The 20,975-nt window shown below is 44.8% G+C and overlaps 1 protein-coding gene across 1 annotated transcript in view; it reads right to left on the bottom strand.

Moving 5' to 3' along the window:
* Window positions 1–242: 242 nt before the first annotated feature.
* Window positions 243–20,975, bottom strand: part of Fer1l6 (fer-1 like family member 6) — a 141,333-nt gene continuing 120,600 nt past the window's right edge. The window contains exons 35-43 of the mRNA XM_075960973.1: window positions 19,024–19,194; window positions 17,787–17,947; window positions 15,662–15,804; window positions 14,768–14,856; window positions 14,285–14,383; window positions 11,737–11,978; window positions 10,219–10,382; window positions 2,771–2,871; window positions 243–681 (exon numbers count right to left, since the gene is read on the bottom strand). Of these exons, the coding sequence (XP_075817088.1) occupies window positions 495–681; window positions 2,771–2,871; window positions 10,219–10,382; window positions 11,737–11,978; window positions 14,285–14,383; window positions 14,768–14,856; window positions 15,662–15,804; window positions 17,787–17,947; window positions 19,024–19,194 (1,357 nt within the window). The 3' untranslated portion in view covers window positions 243–494. The remainder of the gene's footprint in view (window positions 682–2,770; window positions 2,872–10,218; window positions 10,383–11,736; window positions 11,979–14,284; window positions 14,384–14,767; window positions 14,857–15,661; window positions 15,805–17,786; window positions 17,948–19,023; window positions 19,195–20,975) is intronic.

A 20,975-nucleotide genomic window follows, 5' to 3' on the forward strand; every position in this document is an offset into this window, starting at 1 on the left:
TGTGAAACCAATTTGGCAGCCTGAAGTGAACGTGTTCTGTAACTGTGAAGGTGAAGCCAAGTGATATTTGGGACATGTTAAATAGCTAGTAATTTGCTAAATACTTTCAATCTATTTATGAAGACATTTTATTTGAAATATCATGTTCGTAATAAAATCTTAGACTCAGAGTTTAACCTTTCTTAATAGAATCTAATACATGAAGAAAAGTTTCACTGAGGTCAATGTGAGGTCATTGTTGATTGTTCCAGGTTACTCATGAGCAATAACAAGATTTGGGACTTGGGGGTTTGAAGGTTGATAGCAGGGACTGGGGCAGAGAGAGACTGCCGAGTCCAGTCTTCCCAGAGAAAACCTGGTTTGTCCTGAGACACAGGATGGTTCCTGGGTCCTTTCAGTCTGTCCCCTTAGCATTTGCCATAGCACATGATCTTAGAGGGTCGCGTAGGAAACCGAGAACATTTGTGAAAAGAAGTCTGTGCTCTGCGTTGCCCCTACGAGCCTCCCACGACGATCCTCCGGCTGATGGCTCCTGGCAGGGTGTAGATGAAAAGGACCAGGAAGACGATGAGGATGAGCAGAATGAAGGCAATGATGATGTACTTCTTGTAGTTCCGCCAGATGAGGTGGTACAGGCACTTGAAGGGGCTCACGAACCACGAGAAGGAGGTGTCTGGGCGGCTAGGGAAGAAAACAGGGAAGGGGTCATGTTCAAAATCCAGGAGTCCCAAACTCCCAAGGAACACCTCTTATACTGTCTTTTTGAGGACCCATGGGAGAAGTCTAAGAATAGGGACGAAAGGCCATTCTACAGTTTACCAAGTGGTCCACAATGACTCCTTCCTGGGGTTAAAGGTTACTCTGAATAAAACCAGAACCTCATTAGAACCCAGCCCAAAGGCCACACCCTTCATCCCCCATCTGTCCCTCTACGACCAGCTCAAGTCCACCTTCTGCATGAAATCTACCCTAACCACCTCAGTCCATCAGGAACCCCCCTCACTCTGAGTTCCTGCCTCACCTTGATTGGCCCTCTTTCTGAGCATAGTATATTTGTCTTCTATATTCTCATATCTATTTTATGAGTCTCCTAAATAAATGGAAAACTTCTGGAAGATAGAGCTTATGCCTTATTTTTCTTTTGTACCCTTCAAAGTATTTTTTCATTTTTATTTATTTATTTTTAATTTTTTTTATTATTTAGAGAATACTTTATTAGTTTTTGTAATCAAACCCACGTAGATAAGACCTTACATATTTAATATAGTGCATTACCCCTATACAAATGGGAAAAAAATTAAGTTCAACATTTCTAGACCAATATGGCTGTTAATTTCTGTACAATGCCAACTCATCATGGTAAACTGGGATACTTTTTATTTTTTAATTGAAAAAATTTTCTCAGACCAATAGGATGATGATAGTTCTCCTCCCCAGCCTCTCCCAGATCCTCCCTGCCTCCCCACCCATGCCCTTTCTTTCTTTATTTAAAAAATAAACAAAAAAAGTTAAGCCAGAAAAAAACAAAGAGAGAAAGGAAGGAAGGAAGGAAGGAAAGAAGGAAGGAAGGAAGGAAGGAAGGAAGGAAGGAAGGAAGGAAGAAGAAAGGCATGCACAGAAAGCCAGCCAGCCAGCCAGACACAAAATCAATAAAAACACAAAATTGGAAACTGTAATATTACAAGCAAAAGACCAGTAAGACAAAAAAGAAAGTTCAAACAAAGTAATATGTGACCAAAAATTCTACAAAAATACCATTGAGTTGGTTTCATGTAGGACATCTTCTGACATTCATGGGCCTGCCTTGAAGTGTGGTTTATATACCCAGTGAGGCTCCACCGGAGAAAACTACTTGCTCTTTTGCAAGCAGGTATCACTTGTAGATGGCTTCTTGGTTAGGGATGGGAGCCTGTGTCCACTTCCCCCTCTCAGCATTGCAACCCCAGTTTTGCTCAAGCTTGTACAGACCCTGTGTGTGCTGCCATGGTCTCTGTGAGCAACGTAGGTTGAAATGGATGCTTCAATAAACAAGTTGGAGGTAGTGAGTAACTAAACACCCATTATCTTTCTAACGATATGAGAGGTGGAATATGGGTGCAGAGGGGATCCTGCACCCTGGATCTGGGGAAGAGACAGGGCAAGCATAATTCCAAAAGTCATTTTATACATTTATTTCCTGGACATTCAGTTTTTAATGGGTATGCAACCAAGAATCAAGTGCAATCAAGTATCATTATTTTTCTAAAAATTCTGATTCTGGGCATTTAGTTTTTCAAATAATGATGTGTCAGAAAGAAAATGTTTTCATCATTAAAAAAGAAAGAAAAATGGCAAAATTAAGTAGATTATCTGCTTGTGTCGTGGTGACCAAGTTGATGATGGATGGGCACAAGTTAATCTGGAATATTGTGCTATTCTCAAAAACCCTAACTGGAACAGCTATAACAATGAAGCAAAAGTTTCTGATCAAGTGTGAGAGGGTTAAGTCAATCCTGTAAATTTCGTTAGAGAACCCCTGAGCAATTCCCATGCACGTAACTGATGGAAAGGAAGGCTGGTGATGCCTATTACTGCCCCTCTGCAAACAGTCTGGGATCTTTAGGGCGTTTTTCAATTAGAGAAACCATAAACTCTACAGGTTGGATGGCACTAACCTGACTCCTGAGTTCTCAGTGTGGGAACAGGAGATGCCGGGGCATTAGAAACCCCAAGGGGCTGCAGAGGCCCTGTCCTTTCCCCAGGTTCCCCACTACAGCCCAATCATACTCACTTGGGCTTGGCCAGGGGCTCGGGCTCCTTCCGGGCTTTTCCAACAGGGTTTTTCTCGGCTTCTTCTGCTGTGACCAAGTGGAACTCAGCTTCAACTTTGCCCTGCACCAGACAGAAACACCAGTGTCTAATCACACAGACCTGTTGTGGCAGAACCAACTCTCCCAGTGTGCCATCATATCCGGGATTACCAGCAAGTCTTTTGAGAAGTATTGAGGGTTTTGGTCCTGGGAGAAACCGTCTTGTGGGGGAAATCATAAAATCCCCAGGTGGGGCTGGAGAGACGGCTCAGTAGGGAAAGCATGAAGACTTGAATTCGGATGCTGATCACCCACATAGAAGCCTGAGCTGGCAGCATACATAACTCCAGCAGTGAGGACCCAGAAACATGAGGACCCCAGGATCCCACAGGACAGCCAGTCTAGTTGAAACTGCAAGTTTCAGGCCAAGTGAAAAGACCTTGTCTAAGGTAGAAAGTGATATGAAGACACTCCAATGTCAGCGTCTGCTCTCTATGCAGGCATACCTGGGCACATGCACCTGCATTAGCCGTGCACACCATACCACCCCTGAGTTTTGTGTATAGGAAGGGTCCCACGTGTATAGACAGATACATAGACACAGATATCCCGCGTGGACCACTCTGGTATCATTAATATGGGAATAAGTAAGACTAATGATAGAAACTGCGCGGTCATCAGAAAGGTAGCTAATGTCTCGAGTGGCAGGCCTCTTGTGCCGACTACTTCCTTTTCCATCAGTTCTCAAGAGGACATTGGCGGCTGTGACCCTGAATTTTCAGAACAGCTTCTCTGTCACCCATCATTTACTGTGTGTGTGTGTGTGTTTGTGTGTGCGTGTGTACATGTGCTAATGGTGTCAGAACTAACCTTCTATTTTAGAACCACCCCCTCCTCACGGCAAACAGCCCCTCTGATTTGGAAGTTGTGATGCCAGGCGATTCTTTCAAACACCCTGGTAAAGTTATTGACGGTGATGTAAATCCTGGACTGGAAAACTGCGGTGCAGAAATCAAGTCATTCTTTCTTGTTCAACTCTGCGTTCACTACATGGCAGGTCCTCTGTAAGCCAGTGCCGGTCCAGGCTCTGGGGACTCTGGTTTGTTGGAACTCCTGTTCTTAGTGGAAGAGACTGTTCTCTCCTCCTGCCTCCTTAGATCCGAGGTGATGTGACAGGGAAGGGGCAGTGGAGCTGGCATCATAGAAGCATTTTTAACAAATGCAGTCTCTGTCACAGCTTCTCTCTTGGGGTCACACGTGGACTAGAGATTATACGACTATTTGGCTGGTTTCTTATGCCACTCCAACATGTCCTGTGATTTAGAAATGTCTCTTAACTACATGAATATGTGTAGTCTCTCATTCCCATTGAGAAATTATGGCAACCAATGACCTACCTGCAAAGTACTCGGAAACATTTTAAGACTATAGGAAATAAATAATATATAGCTTCTATATGTTAGTCACTCTTCTATACAATTGTCAGCATATACTAATATACTGAACAGCTCAAATTGCGGTTGTACATCTTGCCTCTGGCTCACGTATTCTATTATCTCTGGGTCTGTCTCGAAACGAAGCAAGGTAGCTATTCTTTCTGTAGCTGAAGACCCAAAGCCAGAGATCAAACAAGGTTTCCAAGGATGTACATACAATAAGCCATCCAACTAGAATTTGAATCCTGGTTTGTAAGACAGAAAGACTCCTGATATTTCCATTGTAAGGAACTGTCTGGCAACTTATCCATTCATTTATTAGATACCGGATTAGAAGATTTAAAATGTTCTCCTCGGATAATTCCATAATCTCTTCGTGATCACCACCTAATGGTGCTTGCCTCCTTCAGTCTTGATTTCCCCATCTGCCAGCCACTCTAGAGTGAGCTGACTGTAACATCTAGGATGTGCTAACGGCAGAGTTAGGGCTTTGGGGAGCTCCTTAAGACCAGGTGATTGGAAGAAAGCTAAGAAAGCAGCTTAAAATTCATGGCAAAGTGAGTAATCTCATTACATAAGCAGTGCTTTCTTCCAGGCCTCTTTCATAGGCGGCCTAAATTCTGTTGAGCAGTGTTATGTTCTAAGAACTTCATCCAGCTGCTCTAATTTGAATGAGAGTCATCTTGAGAGGTGCTAGCCAATTACTGAGTTCTGGAATTCTTGGAACAGGGTCGAAATCAACAGGGAACACTCAGGATGAGAGTAGAAGAACCATAGCAGCCTTTTTATACTCTATTGCTTAATAATAATCAGCTCAGCTCAGAGCTCTGTAACCGGATTGGTTCTTCATATGCCTATGATCCATTTAAAGTACCCAGAAAAGCAGACAGCAGTTCCGTGTCCGTGCTGCAGACAAAGAAAGCTTGGAGATGCTTGCTAATCTCTGTTCCAGTTATGATGTGCATCCTGCGTCCACTCACTTCATGACTGTTTGTATGTCCAAGTGACTCCTTGCTGAGAAAAACAGAGAACTTGGAGCAAAGTTCATGGCAGGAGGGAAAGAAAGGCACAGATAAATAACATGGCTCTTTGAATGACTAAGAGATGCGAGGTTCACTGAATTCAAATTATGAATTCAGATCTTGGGGCTCTCAATCATCCTTTGGGTCAATCCAAAGCAGCACTAAATGTTCTAGTATTCAGAAATGTTATTAGTATTGTGTGTGTGTGTGTGTGTGTGAGAGAGAGAGAGAGAGAGAGAGAGAGAGAGAGAGAGAGAGAGAGAGAGTCAGAGAACAGCTCGCAGTAGACAGTCCTCATCTTCAGTCCATAAGAGTCTTGGTAATTGCACACAGCTCCTCGGGCTTGGCAGCAAGCACCCTTACCCACCGAGCTATCTTTAAGATCAATTAATAACTGTGCCTTTTCTGAAAAGCTAGGAAGGGATTTCGCAGTCTTTGCCGCCATTCTGGCGTTAGTATATGTATTTGATCCCAGTTTATGGACTGGAGATGGATAGCTTGAAGATGGCATAGAACAGCACAGCTCAGCATGGACAATAGTTGAAGGGATATAACCTAGCGATCTGCATTGAAACAACGAGCCCTGTCCTTTCTAAGACTCACATTCTAAGGATGTTCGTAGTATGAACATACCGCCTCCACCCTCCTCCAGCTTCAGGTACACGTAGGTGAGTCCCACAGGTCCAGAGTGTAACCGGAAATCACAAAAAGAAGGCTGAGCACATAAATTCTGTCCTCAGCATAGAAGTAATTCATATTCATAATCAGCTATTATGAAAAGCCTTGCTTACTCCAGCCTCGGGAAGGCAACAGGGAAGGCGTGCCTGGCGCATTCTGATAAACACTGCTCCTTGCCTATCTCCACACCCAGAGGGCTTCGCTTCCTACTCTCTCATCAGTATTCAGCCGCGCACCAAACAGAGCTCTTAAGCTAATAATATCCTCCAGATGTAATTTAAAATCAGGGTTAGAAGGAAAGAGAAGAACCACAGACAGTTTGGAGAGATTATCCATTAACCTCATGACATCTGTGGATGGGAAAAACGGCGAGGACAGGTCCCCAAAGAGAGTGTGGATGTTCTGTACCGTGGCTACTGCTTACGAACTTCAAACTTCAACAGGCCGGGATTGGCTGTCAGGTAAGTGCAGAAGAGACTGCGTTCAAAACGGACACACCTTTCCCACCAATAATCAATTATTATTGCTTATTAAAAGGCAACCCCACCGGTATTAAAGGAGTCATGTGCAAAACATATTCGTGATGGAATGCGCATTGGTAAAGTACTTTTAAGGAAAAACTATACACGGAGAGTTCTGGCTTGAATCTGAAATGTTCCCCTGTGCGTTCATGTTTTCAGGGCTTGCTCCCTAGCTGGTTATGTGGAAGCTTCAGGAGGCGAGCTCCAGACCGTCCATCAGCCTCATCCTCTGCTTTCTGGTCCTCCAGGACGGGAACAACCTTCGGCTCACATTTTACCACTGTCTTCCCTGCTGTGATGGACTGAAACCTTCTGAAACTGGGAGGCAGAGTCAATCCTTCCTCCTTGAGTTGTTTCTCACAGCAAGTCCATGTAGCTGATTCATATATGTGTGCACACTGTACACACCCATGTTCTCAACCTAGGAATCTCATTTCTGAGTATCCGAATTAAATCATGATTCAGAACTCAGAAAAGGCTTTTGTGCTAAGCGTGGCGGTTATTGAACCAACTGCCCAATCTGTCCTGTGTGCTTTAGCTAGGTGTCTCAGACTCTTCTTGGATTTTTTTTTTTGTAATAGGCCTGAAGTTCGCTAATTCTGGCATAAGATGATATCTCGAGCAATCCCTGTAGCCAGCTTGTACTGACTCTGAGGACGGTGTACTGCACACTATAAGCTGTGTGAGCCCAAGTGTCTAAATTATACAGCTTGGGCTACCGATAAGCAGTTTTAAAACTAGTCTGGCAGGTGTTGGACATTATAAACAAATCCCTTCACCCCTGCCAGAGTCAAGGCACAAAACCACCCAACAGTCCCAACACTGTGTGGACATTGTATATACACACTTTTGAGATGGGGTGCAGTGGGGGAGCCCTCACTCTGTAACTCAGGCTGGTCTGCAACTTACAATGTAGCCTATGCCAGTTTCAAATTTGGAGCAGTCCTCCTGCCTCAGCTTTCCGAGTGCTGGGAGGACAGGTTGAGTCGTCCTTCCCAGCACTACGAATAATATCAAAGCCTGAGAGGACCACAAAGAGCTGGAATTTGAGAATGTGCCATAAGGACACCCTTAGGGCATCTAGTTCAGCCCTTGAGCCTTAGAGGCCTGGAGGCCGACACTCAAGAGACAGAAGGTGGCCTGAGTGTCCCAGCTTTGCCTTTACCTGAGTTTAGAATGAAGTCACTTCACATTCTCCCTTTAGGATGCATAAGGGGAAAGACAGATTTTTAAAAGACTTAATTCTTTCTGTTAATGACTAGGGGAAAAGACCAGGCATAGAACCATAGACCTGAAGGGTCACGAGTTCGAGGCCCACCTGGACCATATAGAGTCCTGTGAACAGCAAAAAATGAGATAAACCTGTCAAAAGGTTTCTCCTCTCTTTCTTTTTTTTAGAGCATTTACTTTAGAAGAGCTATAATTATAAGCACTAACTCTTCTCTTTGAAATGTATACAAATACAGTAGGCTTTATCCTTTAAATATTCAGGCTCCATTTATTGAGTTCTTTGTGGTTAAAGCACGCTGGCTTGGGAAAAGAAGAAACTGGCTAGCTCCATGACTAGTTGGAGCTGGTACCCTTGACTAAACTTGACTATTTGGCGCTGGTCTCTGCAGGGGCAGTGACGCAGAGGTCAGAGAGCAGAGGCGGGGACTCAGGCTTCCACAGTAACACGTGATCTCCACACTGTCGGTGTGTATTTTCAGCCCTTCATGAGCTGTCAGGCACAGCCGACTGTTGTTAGCAATACTTGTCGTTGATACAGACAGACCATGCTCCACTGTGTCAGCAGGAAGCTAGAGGCTTCCCAAGGGACAGCAAGCTCCTTGGGACCAGCATCAGCTTCCTATTCAACAATTAGGGATACCCCTAGGGAAGCCCGGTCAGGAGGACATTCCTTGTAACTACTGAGATAAAATGAATAGCTGATAGAATAGCTAGATGACCCATACTAAAAATAAAAAAAAAAGAAGAAGAAGAAAGAAAGAAACCTCACAGTAAACAGAAATGAGACACATGTAATTAATAGCTCTTAACTTAATAAAGAGCCTCGATCACAGATTGCTGAAGTCCGTTATCTTGGTCAGTTCACCAGAACTATTGTCTATAAGTGATCTGAAGATCAGGCCCCATGGCCATCTTTTCAGGCCGGACACTTCCTGACTTAAGACTGGCAGGAGCACATAAGAATGACCTGACCTGGATCTTGCTGTTAGAAGTGTGGGATGCCGGGCAGACACTGTAGAAGGACCTTCCATGTAACAGCTTCTTAGGGGATTCTTGTATATATTAAACTTCCTAAATGGGGCTCAGAGACTCAGTGGTTTATCATAAGTTCCATGTGCAAGATCCTGACCTGAGAGCATGTATTTAAATTTGGAAAGCAATTTTCTTTCTATGGGATTGTGGTGATTTGATTGCCTTATAGGCGCTGGCATTTGAGCACTTGGTCTCCAGTAGGTGGCGCTGTTTAGGAAGGTGGTACAGCCTTGCTGGAGGAAGTATGTCACTGGGGGTGGGCTCTGAGAGTGTATAGACATGCCTCACTTCCAGCACACTCTCTGTTTCATGTTTGTGGTTGAAGGAGTGATCTCTCTGCTTCCTGCTCTAGCTGCCATGCCTACCCCACCATGGCTGACACCTATCCCTCTGGAACCGTAAGCTAACATAAACTCTTCCTTCCACAAGTTTCTTTCAGCCATTTTAACGCAGCAACAGAACAGTAACTGAAACAATGAAAATTCCGGTGGTCCTATTTAAAGAATTTCCACTCTTGGCTTCCCTGTTAGCCTGTTTCCTCATTTTTTTCCTCCATCTCTGCCTTTCCCTCCTTAGCCTCTCTGTCTGGGATTGATCCTCTCAAACAATAGTCTCAACTCCTAATCTCTGGGTCCAGAACCAGCATAGAATTATAGTACAGTTATCTCTCAGTAAGTTATCCAGGGATGTAGAAGACCCGGGGTGGCTGGCACCTCAATTTCCTCACCAATACCAACAGGCCACAGGAAACTAAACTAAGAATAGACAAGAGAAGAAGATGCTTCAGAAAGAGTAGATACCAGGGCATCAGACCAGCAGCTTCCAGGGGCTCTCTTGCTCACACCCACTGAATGTAGAGCAGAGAAAGGATAGCAGGGGAGAGTCCTGCTGCCTGCCTCAGTCCCTTGGTCCAGCCTACCCGACCACTCACGTCCACAAGCCCTGTCCCTACAAAGGACCAATGGGGTGAGGGGGTGGGGTTCAAAGAATGTAAAATAGAAACACCCTGCTCAATAGCTTTAAAAGATCATGGACTGCAGTCATAGGTGGGCCCATATGAACCAATAAACTGGCCATGCAGAAGAGATAGAAAATACCCCCTCTTTTGGAAGTTGCAAAAGGATGGGCTGATGTTAAACTGGGGCCCATATTTGGAGGTGAAGGAATGAGGAAATTACACCCGACTTGTGCATTAGCCACGGTTTTATGCATCATTTTGAGAAACGTTTAAAAAATTAATGCCAGGGGCATGAGTTCAGGTGAAAAGAGGGAAAATCACCCAAATGGAGACAGCTTATAAATCAAGTAGGCTGTGATATGAAAGGATTATTAATGCACTTATAAAGTTTTAGAAAGTCTAGCTTCTTGACAGAGTCTTTGCTTCAAGGGCTCTAAAAAGTCACTTCAAAGCACTTAACTGGAAGCTCACAAAATGGCTCGCCGAGAGAGCTCAGGGCCCCTGATCACCCCCCTCCCAACCAGCAGCCCACCTCCTACAGCCGTCATTTACCGTGAGCTCTTTGCTTTTGGCAAAAGGCCACCAGCCGCGCACGCGCTTTTGCTGGAATATGGAGATCTTGTTCTCCTCGCTTGCGTTTTCAAACTTGGACAGATCGCAGGCTTTTGCAGATTTGGCTGCCCGAGGGAAGCTGTTGAGATTCATTTCCAGGGAGCCTGTGAAGAGATGTCCCTAACAGTTACGGAGGGCTTTCCCGTCACTGTGGATCAGCACAGACGCCTACGCTCACTGCCAGCCGTCCCCTCAGCCTCACACTGCACGAAAGATAGCTAGATGAGCAGGTATGAATGGGATGGACACATGTGGCCGCCAAGATTAATATCATGGCAGCGGGTAGACGGCAGACACAGAGTGTCACATGAAGCTTCGGGCTTCAGTTTGGAGGGATGTGACTACAGGGCATCTTCCCGGCTCTACATGGAGTTCCCTGGATTATGGACCCAGCTTGACCAGGTTTGTCGTACTTCAGTACTGATCTCCCCCAAAAGAGTCTCCATACAGCATCTTGCAGGTCACAGTCAAAGTTCTTCCGCCTTTGCATCTACCCTGTAGGATAGAAGAGGGCCTCCCAGTTCCCTACAATGTTGCTTCAAGGTAGCATAGTATCATAAAGGAGTTGTGTCTCACTTTGACGACTTTCCTATCATAAAGTAACATTTTTAAAATGTGAAACTTTAGAGCGTGTACATCAGCTTTATATATTATATATTTTATCTCATATATGTATACGCACACACACACACACACACACACACACACACATATATATATTCTATTATCCAATCTCACCAAAGTGGCCACAGCTCTATAGTAGTATAGCCTGCCTGAGCCTCCTGTACATATAAATGTGCATCTTAAAGAAATAAGATTTTCCTCCCACATTCTGTTTTGCTTGCCTAGTGCATCTCCAACTTTCCAAATCACAGGTGGTTTCAGTGTTTTTATGGTGGCAGCGTTGTTGTTCACTGAGTTTCCCCTGTATGAGGACCTGTAGTAGGCTCTTTTTCTTAAAGATTTATTCTATTACTTTATTTTACATGTTTGTGTACGGACTTGAACATATGGATGTGTACCACAGTCATGCAGGTGTCTGTGCAGGGCATCCAGTGCCCTGGAACTGGCGTTTCAGGTGGTTGTGAGCCTCCTGATGTGGGTGCTGGGAACCAAACCCAGGGTCCTCTGCAAGCGCAGCATGTGCCCTTGACTGCTGAGCCACCTCCTGGCCCTCTCTGGTTGGTCATAATTGATCAGGAAAGAACTCAAAAGTTTCACTGTTTCTTAGTTAAATAGAGACCAACTTGCCTGAATGTGTTAGGCACCTTTCATAAGCACAGACTATAATTTTGCCAGTTCCCCAGTAATGGCTGGTTGGACTGCTGATAGTTTTTTTTTTTGTAATCACAAATAGCACTAAAATTATTGTGCTCATAGCAAAGTCACACTCAGCCCTCCAAAAGCTAGGGCGACATTTTTAGCCTTAATACGTGCTTGAGAAGGCCACGGGCTTACCCAGGAAGTCATCCGAGGAGAGTCTTTCAAAATCCCAGACCTGCAGCACCAGCACGGCCGGAGTCTTACACTCCATTTTCTCCAGGGAGAAGATGTTCTCCCGCTTGGTGATGACCATCTGCTTTTCAGCTGGAAGATACTGGAAGGGAAACAGGAAACGCCAGTTGAAGTTCCCTTCTCCAGTCAGGGAATTGTAGTGCACATCCGTCTCCTGCTTGTCATCCTCCAGACCCTTGATCCACCTGCAGAAAGAGAAGGAGTGTGTTACTCGGGATCAAGAGTGAAGTAACCAGCCTGCGTCACAGCCTCCCATCATAGGTAGCTGGGTTAGACCGGAGTTTCCATTTTGATATGAAAGAGAAAAACTGGGATGAAAAGGAAGACATTCCAAAGCAGGCTGCGTAAGTGTCTTTGATAGTTTATAGAACAGACGCTCTGTGCAATTAATATAGAAAATAGGACATGGATGTGCGGCTGGAGCCCCTGTCGTGCCGGGAGTCCTTTTTGTAAGGATGTCCGTCTCCACTCCAGAGTTTCGGAAAAAGATTACACTGAAGCCTCTAAAATTGGGTGGTTAGACCTGCTGTCGTGACTGGGACTCCGATGTCCCTCCTCCCTGGCTCTGGGTCCTGATAGTGCAGGGGGTTTGAGTCACTGTGTACAGGGATAGGAGTGTATGTCAGGGATGAGACGGGCTGTCCACAGCCATTCAGCTTCCAAATTCTGTCTGCACCCACTCCCATGTGGCCACAGGTCAGTCATCTGACCTGTTCATGTCTTAGCAAACGTTGGGGCTTCTGGTTTACAGGGCTGGGGAATTACATAACACACCTCTTAAGGACCTTGGGGACTCAGATGATCTGTGATGTTCTTTCTTCTCAGTATTATCCATTGCTTTTCCTCCATGCTAAGAATAATGCAAGCTATATGTAATATGTTCCCCTCGTCCTTCATCCATGGTTAACTAACTCAGAACACAAGTGCTTTTTATTCAAACTAATTGAGAATTCAAACAACTTGTTTTCTTTTTTTCCTAAAGACTTATGTTCATTGTTTTTCATTATGTGTATGTGTGTGTCTGTGTGTGGGCCAGTGTCCAAGGAGGCCAGCGGTGTTGAATTCCCTGAAGCTGAAGTTACAGGTTCCTCTGGGCTGCCAGATGTGGGTACTGGGAACTGAACTCAGGTCCTCTGGAAGAGCAGTATGTGTTCTCAATGCTGAGCCCAAATCACCTGCACCCCCCCCCCCAGGGAAGATGAAAACCCTTCTCTTCACACAGGAGTGGTACCATTTGGGTTTGAACACATTTAGTTAGCTAAAGACACAAGAAAATGACAGCGAGATAAAACAGTGGGATGAGACAATGCCTTGAACTATGAACAGCTGGATGGAAGGACCCTGAGCTTCCAAACCCTGAGAAGTGAGAGGCCAACGTAGGAGGAAACAGGAAGAATATACTGCTGCATGGTATAGAGAGAGAGAGAGAGAGAGAGAGAGAGAGAGAGAGAGAGAGAGAGAGAGAGAGAGAGCTTGCAGGAGGAGGGGCAGCTATGCCAGGAGCTCCCTAGAGCACAAGAAAAGAAAGACTAATTAAAAAAACAAATCCAGGTGAACCATTGGAATTAGCAATGGGAGGCCTGTGTTTGTGCCATGCTGGGGAGGGAGCCAGGCCCAGGCAGATGAGAGATAAGGCAGAGGAGAACAAACATGAACACCTTCCTATACATCTTAGTGGCCAGGACTTGGAAGTTTCCGAACTCTTCCAGAAGCCTTCCATATTGTGAGCAACGATAAAAATACCACTCTACAGAACACATTAATCTTTCCTGAATGTGATTGGAAAGCAATTTCAGACAATTTGAATTCCGTTCTTCAAATACTATTCTGCTACTTCAACTACTCTTTCTTTGTCATATTTTATTCCTCTATTCTCATTCTGAAAAAGAATGAGAATTTTGAACCACTGGGCTTTGACTGCCAAGTGTATTTAGAGCACAAGGTGCTTCTTGCTCAAGAATGGCAGAGAACTGTCACCATGAGGCTGTGATCAGTTAAAATCTGATTCTGTCCTCACCTACTCCCTGACTGGAGCCTGACCCCAGTTATAAGCAATATATTGAATGCTTCCCCCCAGGGTCCTAAGTGAGGATCTATTTTCAGTAAATAGTGCCAGCAAATGGGAAGGCCTAAATTCTAGCCTTTGCATCAGCTTTACGATCTGCTAAACACATGGCTCCTCATCTATAACACTCAAGTTGCCCTGCTTGTTTCAGATGAAAGACAGGTGTACTAGTCATGCAACATGCAACTGAAAGATAGTTCAGTAAGATTTACTCACTGAAAAATTACTTTTCATAAAATAATTCTTAGCAAAATGAACAAACAAGACAAAGTTCTCACACAGAAAGATGACCTTACCTAACTTGAAACAGGATAGGTCCTTCTGTGGAACGTGGGTAGCAGCTCCCACGAGGTGAGGCACAGACTGGCCAGAGATTGAAGAGGGGGAGATGAAGAAAGGAAGAATGGAACTTGTGGGGGACCTTACCCTTTGACATAAATATCACTTGACTTTTGACCCGTGAAGATATTCTCGTCTTCTAAGATGACATCTTCAGTATTCCAGATGGTCACCCTCAGCTCATATCTGGGGTGAAGAAACACAGCGTTAGGTAAACGACCTTGAAACAGAGCCAAAAAGCATTGCACTTTGTCTGGAAGCCTTGAGTCTGCCAAGTCCATTAGCATCAGCACTGGAGGCTGGTCTGTCAGAACCATGTAGCTCCACTGGAGATCACATATTTACCAGGATATGGTTAGGGCAGGGTAGCTTCTCCTATGGGCCAGCATCATCCAGATGAAAAGCTTGAAATGCAGAACCCACCGCCATCACGACTACCCATGCACCACTGTCAGCGGCCAGGTGGAGAGCGAGGCGTGATTGCTAGTTAGCCCATCATCTCCCATCTCAAACCCTATCATCTCTTACTCCAGGGCCATGGTCTCCTCCCCTCACGATGGGCAGACTTACCCTTTGGGTTTCCTTGGTGAAATGTCAACAGGAGGTCCAAGCTGAGGTGTATCTTTGGGAAATATGTCTACCCACATCTGAAGACGGCCCTTGTCAACAAAAGAAGATTTCCTTTAGCTTTGAGAGAGGGCAAGATGTGAAAATCGACCATTCATTGTTTTCAAAATCCTTTCAAAGAAATGGATGTTAGACATGATTTGGTGTCTTTGATACATGTGGCCTATTTGTTAACAACATCTCTCTCTCTCTCTCTCTCTCTCTCTCTCTCTCTCTCTCCTTGTTTCCATTCTTCCTCCCTCACTTTCTTCTTTGAGCTAGACCCTCTTATAGCCTAGGCTGACGGTGAACACATTATGTACTTAAAGCTTGCCTTGAACTCCTGATACAGCTCCTTCCACCTTCCAAATTCTGGAATTAAAGGCACGAACAACCATGCCTGGGATAACTTATAGTTTCTATTAAGAATTTACTAATGCATTAGTTAAGATCCAAGGAGCCTCGACCCTGCAGCGGACATGGCACTGTGCACTTCATGCACACTGTGTCTTCAACTCTTCCTTATCAGTTAAGTTTCAAAGTTTCTCAAGTGTCCAAGTTCTTCCAAAGGACTTTCATAATTCAAATTATAAAAATGAAAACAAAACAAAAACAAAAGCAGCACTTACCTGTTAAGTTACAAACCCCTTGAATTCTACTAAACTTAAATATCATGCCAGGCTCCTTAAGACAGATTTGGGAGTTCGATGGACCCCTTTTATCACCTTCCCAATGTAGGCACATTTAATAAACCTTTCTCTGCTTTTCACTGTGACTTTGATCGATTTGCCTACTAAGGATGTGTCAACCAACCCAAACTCCCTTAAGCTCTGGCCGTCATAAAGCTGGGAAAGCTACCTGCTCCAGTCCCGGCTTATCCTTGTGGTACAATGGCCGTGTTTCTATGTGCTCGGGAACCAGTTTACACCCGACCTCAGGGATGTCCTCCCAGGAGTGCAACACCTTGAGGGCCAAGTGTTCATAAGACTCCACCATCTCCTCTGCAGAGAGCAAAGACAAGGAAAGAGGCTTGTTAGATGCCATTCCTCCAAAGAGTGAGGGCTGCAGAAGCTTTCTTGGTTCTTCCTGTAACAATCTATCCTGGAGATACTAGGGGATAGGAACAAAGAAAATGGAAAACACGAAGAGCTAGAGCTTAGTATGAAAGAGAAAGACTGAACGAGGACAGAGACCTGAGATGAGTCAATGAATAGAAGACAGAGACAGCAATAACACCCTGAAGTGGGGATTCGGGACACACGTGCGCGTGCGCGAGCACACACACACACACACACACACACATACACACAGACTCAACCAGATCCCTGGAGATCTCCCAGGCCAGAAAAGATAGATGCCAGACACTAAAAAGGGTATGCTTGATAACACCATGGTGAGAAGTCCTAGAAATCAGGGTGGCCTTAAATAAAATGGGGTACAAACTGTGTTTGTGGATGTCTTCACTTTCCCTGGGATCTCCCAACTATAAACACCTATACTTCATTCCACCAAAGGAGGCGATTCATGATTTAAAGGACAAACACATTGGTGAAAAGAATATCACAAAACAAGACAAAGTTATTGAAAGAACAAAGGCTTTTGACAAAGCTCATTATGGAAAAAATTGGATACAAGATAATTAAACCTGACTTTATAGAAAGGGACCACAGACACAATTGCCTGGTGGCAATAATTACATTGGTAAGAGCTGACAGAGTTAGACAATCGATGAATAAAATCTTTGTCTTAAAGTTTAATCCCTCAGGAACTGACCTTATGAACATAATTTCAGATTTTTAGTGGGAAAATCCTAACTATTCAATCATTGTTTAATCAAATGTAAACTTTTGGCCAAATAATTACATCACTGCAAGAGTATATTGTGAAGAAGAATTTTTTCAGCAGAAATCTACATCAGTATGCCGCCAATAACACTGTCTAAACAACAATAACTCCGCAGGCAAGAACCTGCGGTGTGTTCTTGGGTCCAAGATAATGAAGTAAAAAGAAATAAAATTGGTGGACGCCAATGGTGCGAAGCAGCCTCTACCACCTTAGCTTGACTCTGCAGTAAAAGCGTGGAAACTTTATACCAGAATTGTGTTGTGCCATTAAAAATGCCTTCCCCACTCATCCCAAATCTGTGGTAGCTTCTTTGGGATCTTCATGGTGTGTCCGTGATACTCGTGGAAAAACATGCGTCTTTCGATGCTAAGACAGTTGGGTACAGCACTTGTGGGGTAGTGGCTGGTACCCAGTGTTTTGCACTGTATAATATTCACTGAAGGTTAATTGTTTGCTTTGCACATTTGCAAGTCCTTAACAATTAATGCTCACATGCGGCAGAGTTAGCAGAACTTTGTGATTGGGAGTGTTTGTCATTAGCCTCCTTGGTCTTCCATTTTTTCCTTCTGGGAGCAAAATTACTTTTGTAATCAGATGACCCGGTGTCCCCAAGCCTCAAACACTACTAGAACCAGCCTCCTTTTTTCTTTCTTTCTTTCTTTCTTTCTTTTTTTTAAAAAACAAAACAAAAAAACCAAAACAGCTGTGTTCTTGCCAGCCACAAGGTCACCAACCACAAGGTCACTGACCACAAGCACTGTGAGAAGGCGGCGGAGGAGGGAACCAGAGCGCAGTGCTTATGGGAATGTGGGAAAACTAGGACAGCCTCCAGGAGGCAGTGTGCAGATGCCTTCAAAGACTAAAATTTGAATTGTTTGATTCAGAAATCGTACCCCTGAGCACATACACAAAGGAGTGAAGTCAGCACAGGGAGATGGTATCTGTACCCCATGTCATTTGGAACAGCCAAGGAACAAAATCACCTAACAGTACATTAACTGGTGAACTGCCAAAGAAGTGTGGTATGTGTGCACCATGGAATAGTATTCAGCTGCAGAGGGGACTAAAAATCCTACCAGTAGTGACAAAACAAAAGAAAAAGAACAGCTGCCATCAGCAGATCTCGGCCAGGAGTTACCAGAGTCTTCCTCTGCGAATGCCGTTTTCCCGGAAAAGACCTGATTGCCGATCTGTATCTTCCCAGGACGAAAGTACGGCCCATCCAACTTGTTGTCTTTGCAGAGCTTGGTTAGGATCTCTGTGGGTTTAGACGTGTCCCTCCAGGCATTGTACCCTTCTCTGAGAAGTGGAGGAAGGACAGATGAAGTGAGGCTGATTGCCCTCTGGGGGATCATCCTCTGAGACCCCCCAATGAAGGCTCAACTCGTGTGACTGTGTGTTTTCCTTCAAACCGGCTCACCCATGTCTACACCTGGGCTAGTGTGCTTTTGGCCTTGTTCCCTTTTCTCCTCTTTCTAGTCAAGCATCTTTTCATATATATGAACAGCTTGTATGTCAGACAGGGCCTGTAAGCAGCTTGACCTAAGATGGCTTGCAGGAAATGTCGATTTTTATTTTTTAAAAAAGTGATAACTCTTCTTAAAACAACACCGAAGTGAAATTCGCTCTGGCCAGTCTCTTTTCCTGCTGCTGTGGGTTCCAGGCAAGTTTAGCCACGTGTGCCATTTAAGAGCAGAACCCAGCTTGTTACCTCACTGTCTCTCCTTCCGCCCTCTCCCTTCCGTCATACAACTTAAAGACTCTTGTCTCAGGCAGAATTACAGACTGAAACTACAATCAATGTCTATATTTTCCTAGCTGTAATTTGTAAGATTTTTGTTTAAAAATTATAATCAGATTCAACATACTTTAAAAAATTTAAGCTGGTAGCCTACATTTGAAACTAAAGGAAAATTGCTAATCTTTCTAAAGAATGTTGGTTCCACTCTTCCTTCAGTTAGAAACTCCCCCAGCGAGTTCTGGGGGAACTCCAAAGCTCTGGAAACAGCGGGCACTGAGCACATACAGCTGTTGTTTATAGAATGCTCAGACACTGAGGTTTGCATTGTATTAACCCTTCATTCTTCATCCAGCACCCCCCCTACCCCAGGGAATCCCGACCACCGGACACAAGTGAACACACATGCAATCTACAGCCTGGCTCTTTACTCTTGAAGAACCCACCCTGGCTTTTAAATTGGAGCTGCTTCCCCAGTCAGTCACATTGGCCCTTCAACACATGGAACAATCTCCCCAACCCAGCTCTACTGACATGGTCTCCCTTCCTAGAGGTGGATAAACACATGCACGGTCCAGATCCCCGCAAGGATGTGGCCCTGGGACACCCAGCGAGTCTCCAAGGAGAAAGAGCTTACATTTCATACTGGCTCTGCAGACCGCAGATGGCTCTATGTTTGCTGTAGAAACGGTTCTCCAAGTCGATCTTGGTCTCCCCGATGAGGTCGTCTGACCCAATCATGTCATGGTCATAGATCAGGACGGAGAGCAGGGACTCATTTGGGAAAGTGGCTTGGATTTCAAATGACCTGAGTCCAAGCAGAGGGCTGGGAGTCAGCAGTGTTTGGCAGTATGGAGCTCCACCAGCTTCCTTTCAGTTAGCTAACTCTCAGGGTGGATGCCCTGGCTGGACCAGATATCATTCAGCACTGACAGGAATCTGTGTACTTTATTATCCAGGTACAGGTACTTATGGTTCCTTTGTCAAATTTTGATAGACAATGATCTGCCTTTTTACCAGCTGTATCTGAGAGTTGTTTATTCAGGACTTTGGCCTGATTTTCAATCTGATTTTGGACCTGAACTTTCTGGCTATTAAATATTGGGGATGTTACTTAAACTCTTTCACCGTCCTTGAATGAAAATGAGAAGGAACCGGACTTCTTTACAACACAGTGTAGTGGTTAGATGTAAGGCTGATCATACAACATACAAATTTCACTTCCTGGTTTTCAGCTCAGACCCAGTTAAGAATATCTTCATTCCTTTCTGCCACCTCTTTATCAAGGAACACCAGCAGGAGCTCTCAAAAAGAAAACCTTGCTGATGGAAACAAAGAATCGCAGGCTGTCTCCGCAAGACTTGAGAACAGAATAGCAGCCTCTGATTTTTGCCACACTGGAGCTTGCGCTTGGCCTGCAGAGACTACATATTTAATGGCTGTTGCTTTGAGAAATCTATAGCCAATCCCTCTACTTTGTAGATAAGAGAATCAAAATCTAGAAAACCTAACTGAAGAATCACAAATCAGCCCTTCCTGGAACTTGTGATGGGATCCTGAGTCTAGTGTAACAGAGACTGCAAACCATCTGGGAGACAATTACCACCACCACCATCCCCCCCCCCCACACACACAGTGAGAAAAATAGGCGGTTTACAGTGCCAGGCTGCACAGGTGCTCTTCCGGGATGAAACCCAGGTGTTCTTCATCTGTTAAGCATGGAGGTGCCTTCAAATCCTGGCTTCTAGGTTGCCATGGCTATTCTGGAGGTACATCAGGAAGCAAGCACCCAACATCCATCACTGAGTTTTGCTATTACCGTGGTAACCACTGGGAAGGGCTTAATAAGGGCTTCGCGGACCCTGGCAATGATGACAGAGGATGTGATGGCTCTGGGCCTTCTCATCAAGCTGTGCTCATGGTTTAACCTTGCCTGAATTTTAACTGGAGCTTTCATCCAAAGGCTTTGTGAAACCACCATACTAAGATTGGATTCCTGGTCTCCCTGGAACTCCTAGGTTTACATCATATGGCAGTGATAATGCCATTCAATGTACTTGCTAGAGGAAAAATCACCACATGCGCAAAAGCTGAGGCAGTGAAGGTGTGCAGAGGTTCAGAGGTTCAAAGCACCGATGTCCCTCAGTTCCTTTGTCCCTTCATTCACTTCCTAACTTCTGGTGTTTGTCACACAGCCTCTCTGTGACAGACAGATCCTAAGAGTGGAATAATTTCTAGTGTGCAGGGCACACAAGAAAGTGACAGAAGATGGCAGGAGCTGAGGTGGAGTCACAGGCAAAGTGTTGTGGGAAAGGGTAGACAGGCACAGAGAGATGTCCCTTCACCTGCAGCTAGACAGCAGACACTTCTCCTGCCTCTAGACCTGGAACTCAGCCCCGCCCTTCCCTGTTTCTACAGGATGTGCAACAGTGTCATAATCCCCCATTCGTCTTTCTCTCGGTAGTCACAGAATCCCTGCAGACTGCAGAGAGCCTGACACAAGATGGAGTCTCCATAACTGGGAGCGGTGTGTGTGTGTGTGTGTGTGTGTGTGTGTGTGTGAGAGAGAGAGAGAGAGAGAGAGAGAGA

The sequence above is a fragment of the Microtus pennsylvanicus genome, chromosome 2 (assembly GCF_037038515.1).
Source record: "Microtus pennsylvanicus isolate mMicPen1 chromosome 2, mMicPen1.hap1, whole genome shotgun sequence".
NCBI lineage: Eukaryota > Metazoa > Chordata > Mammalia > Rodentia > Cricetidae > Microtus > Microtus pennsylvanicus.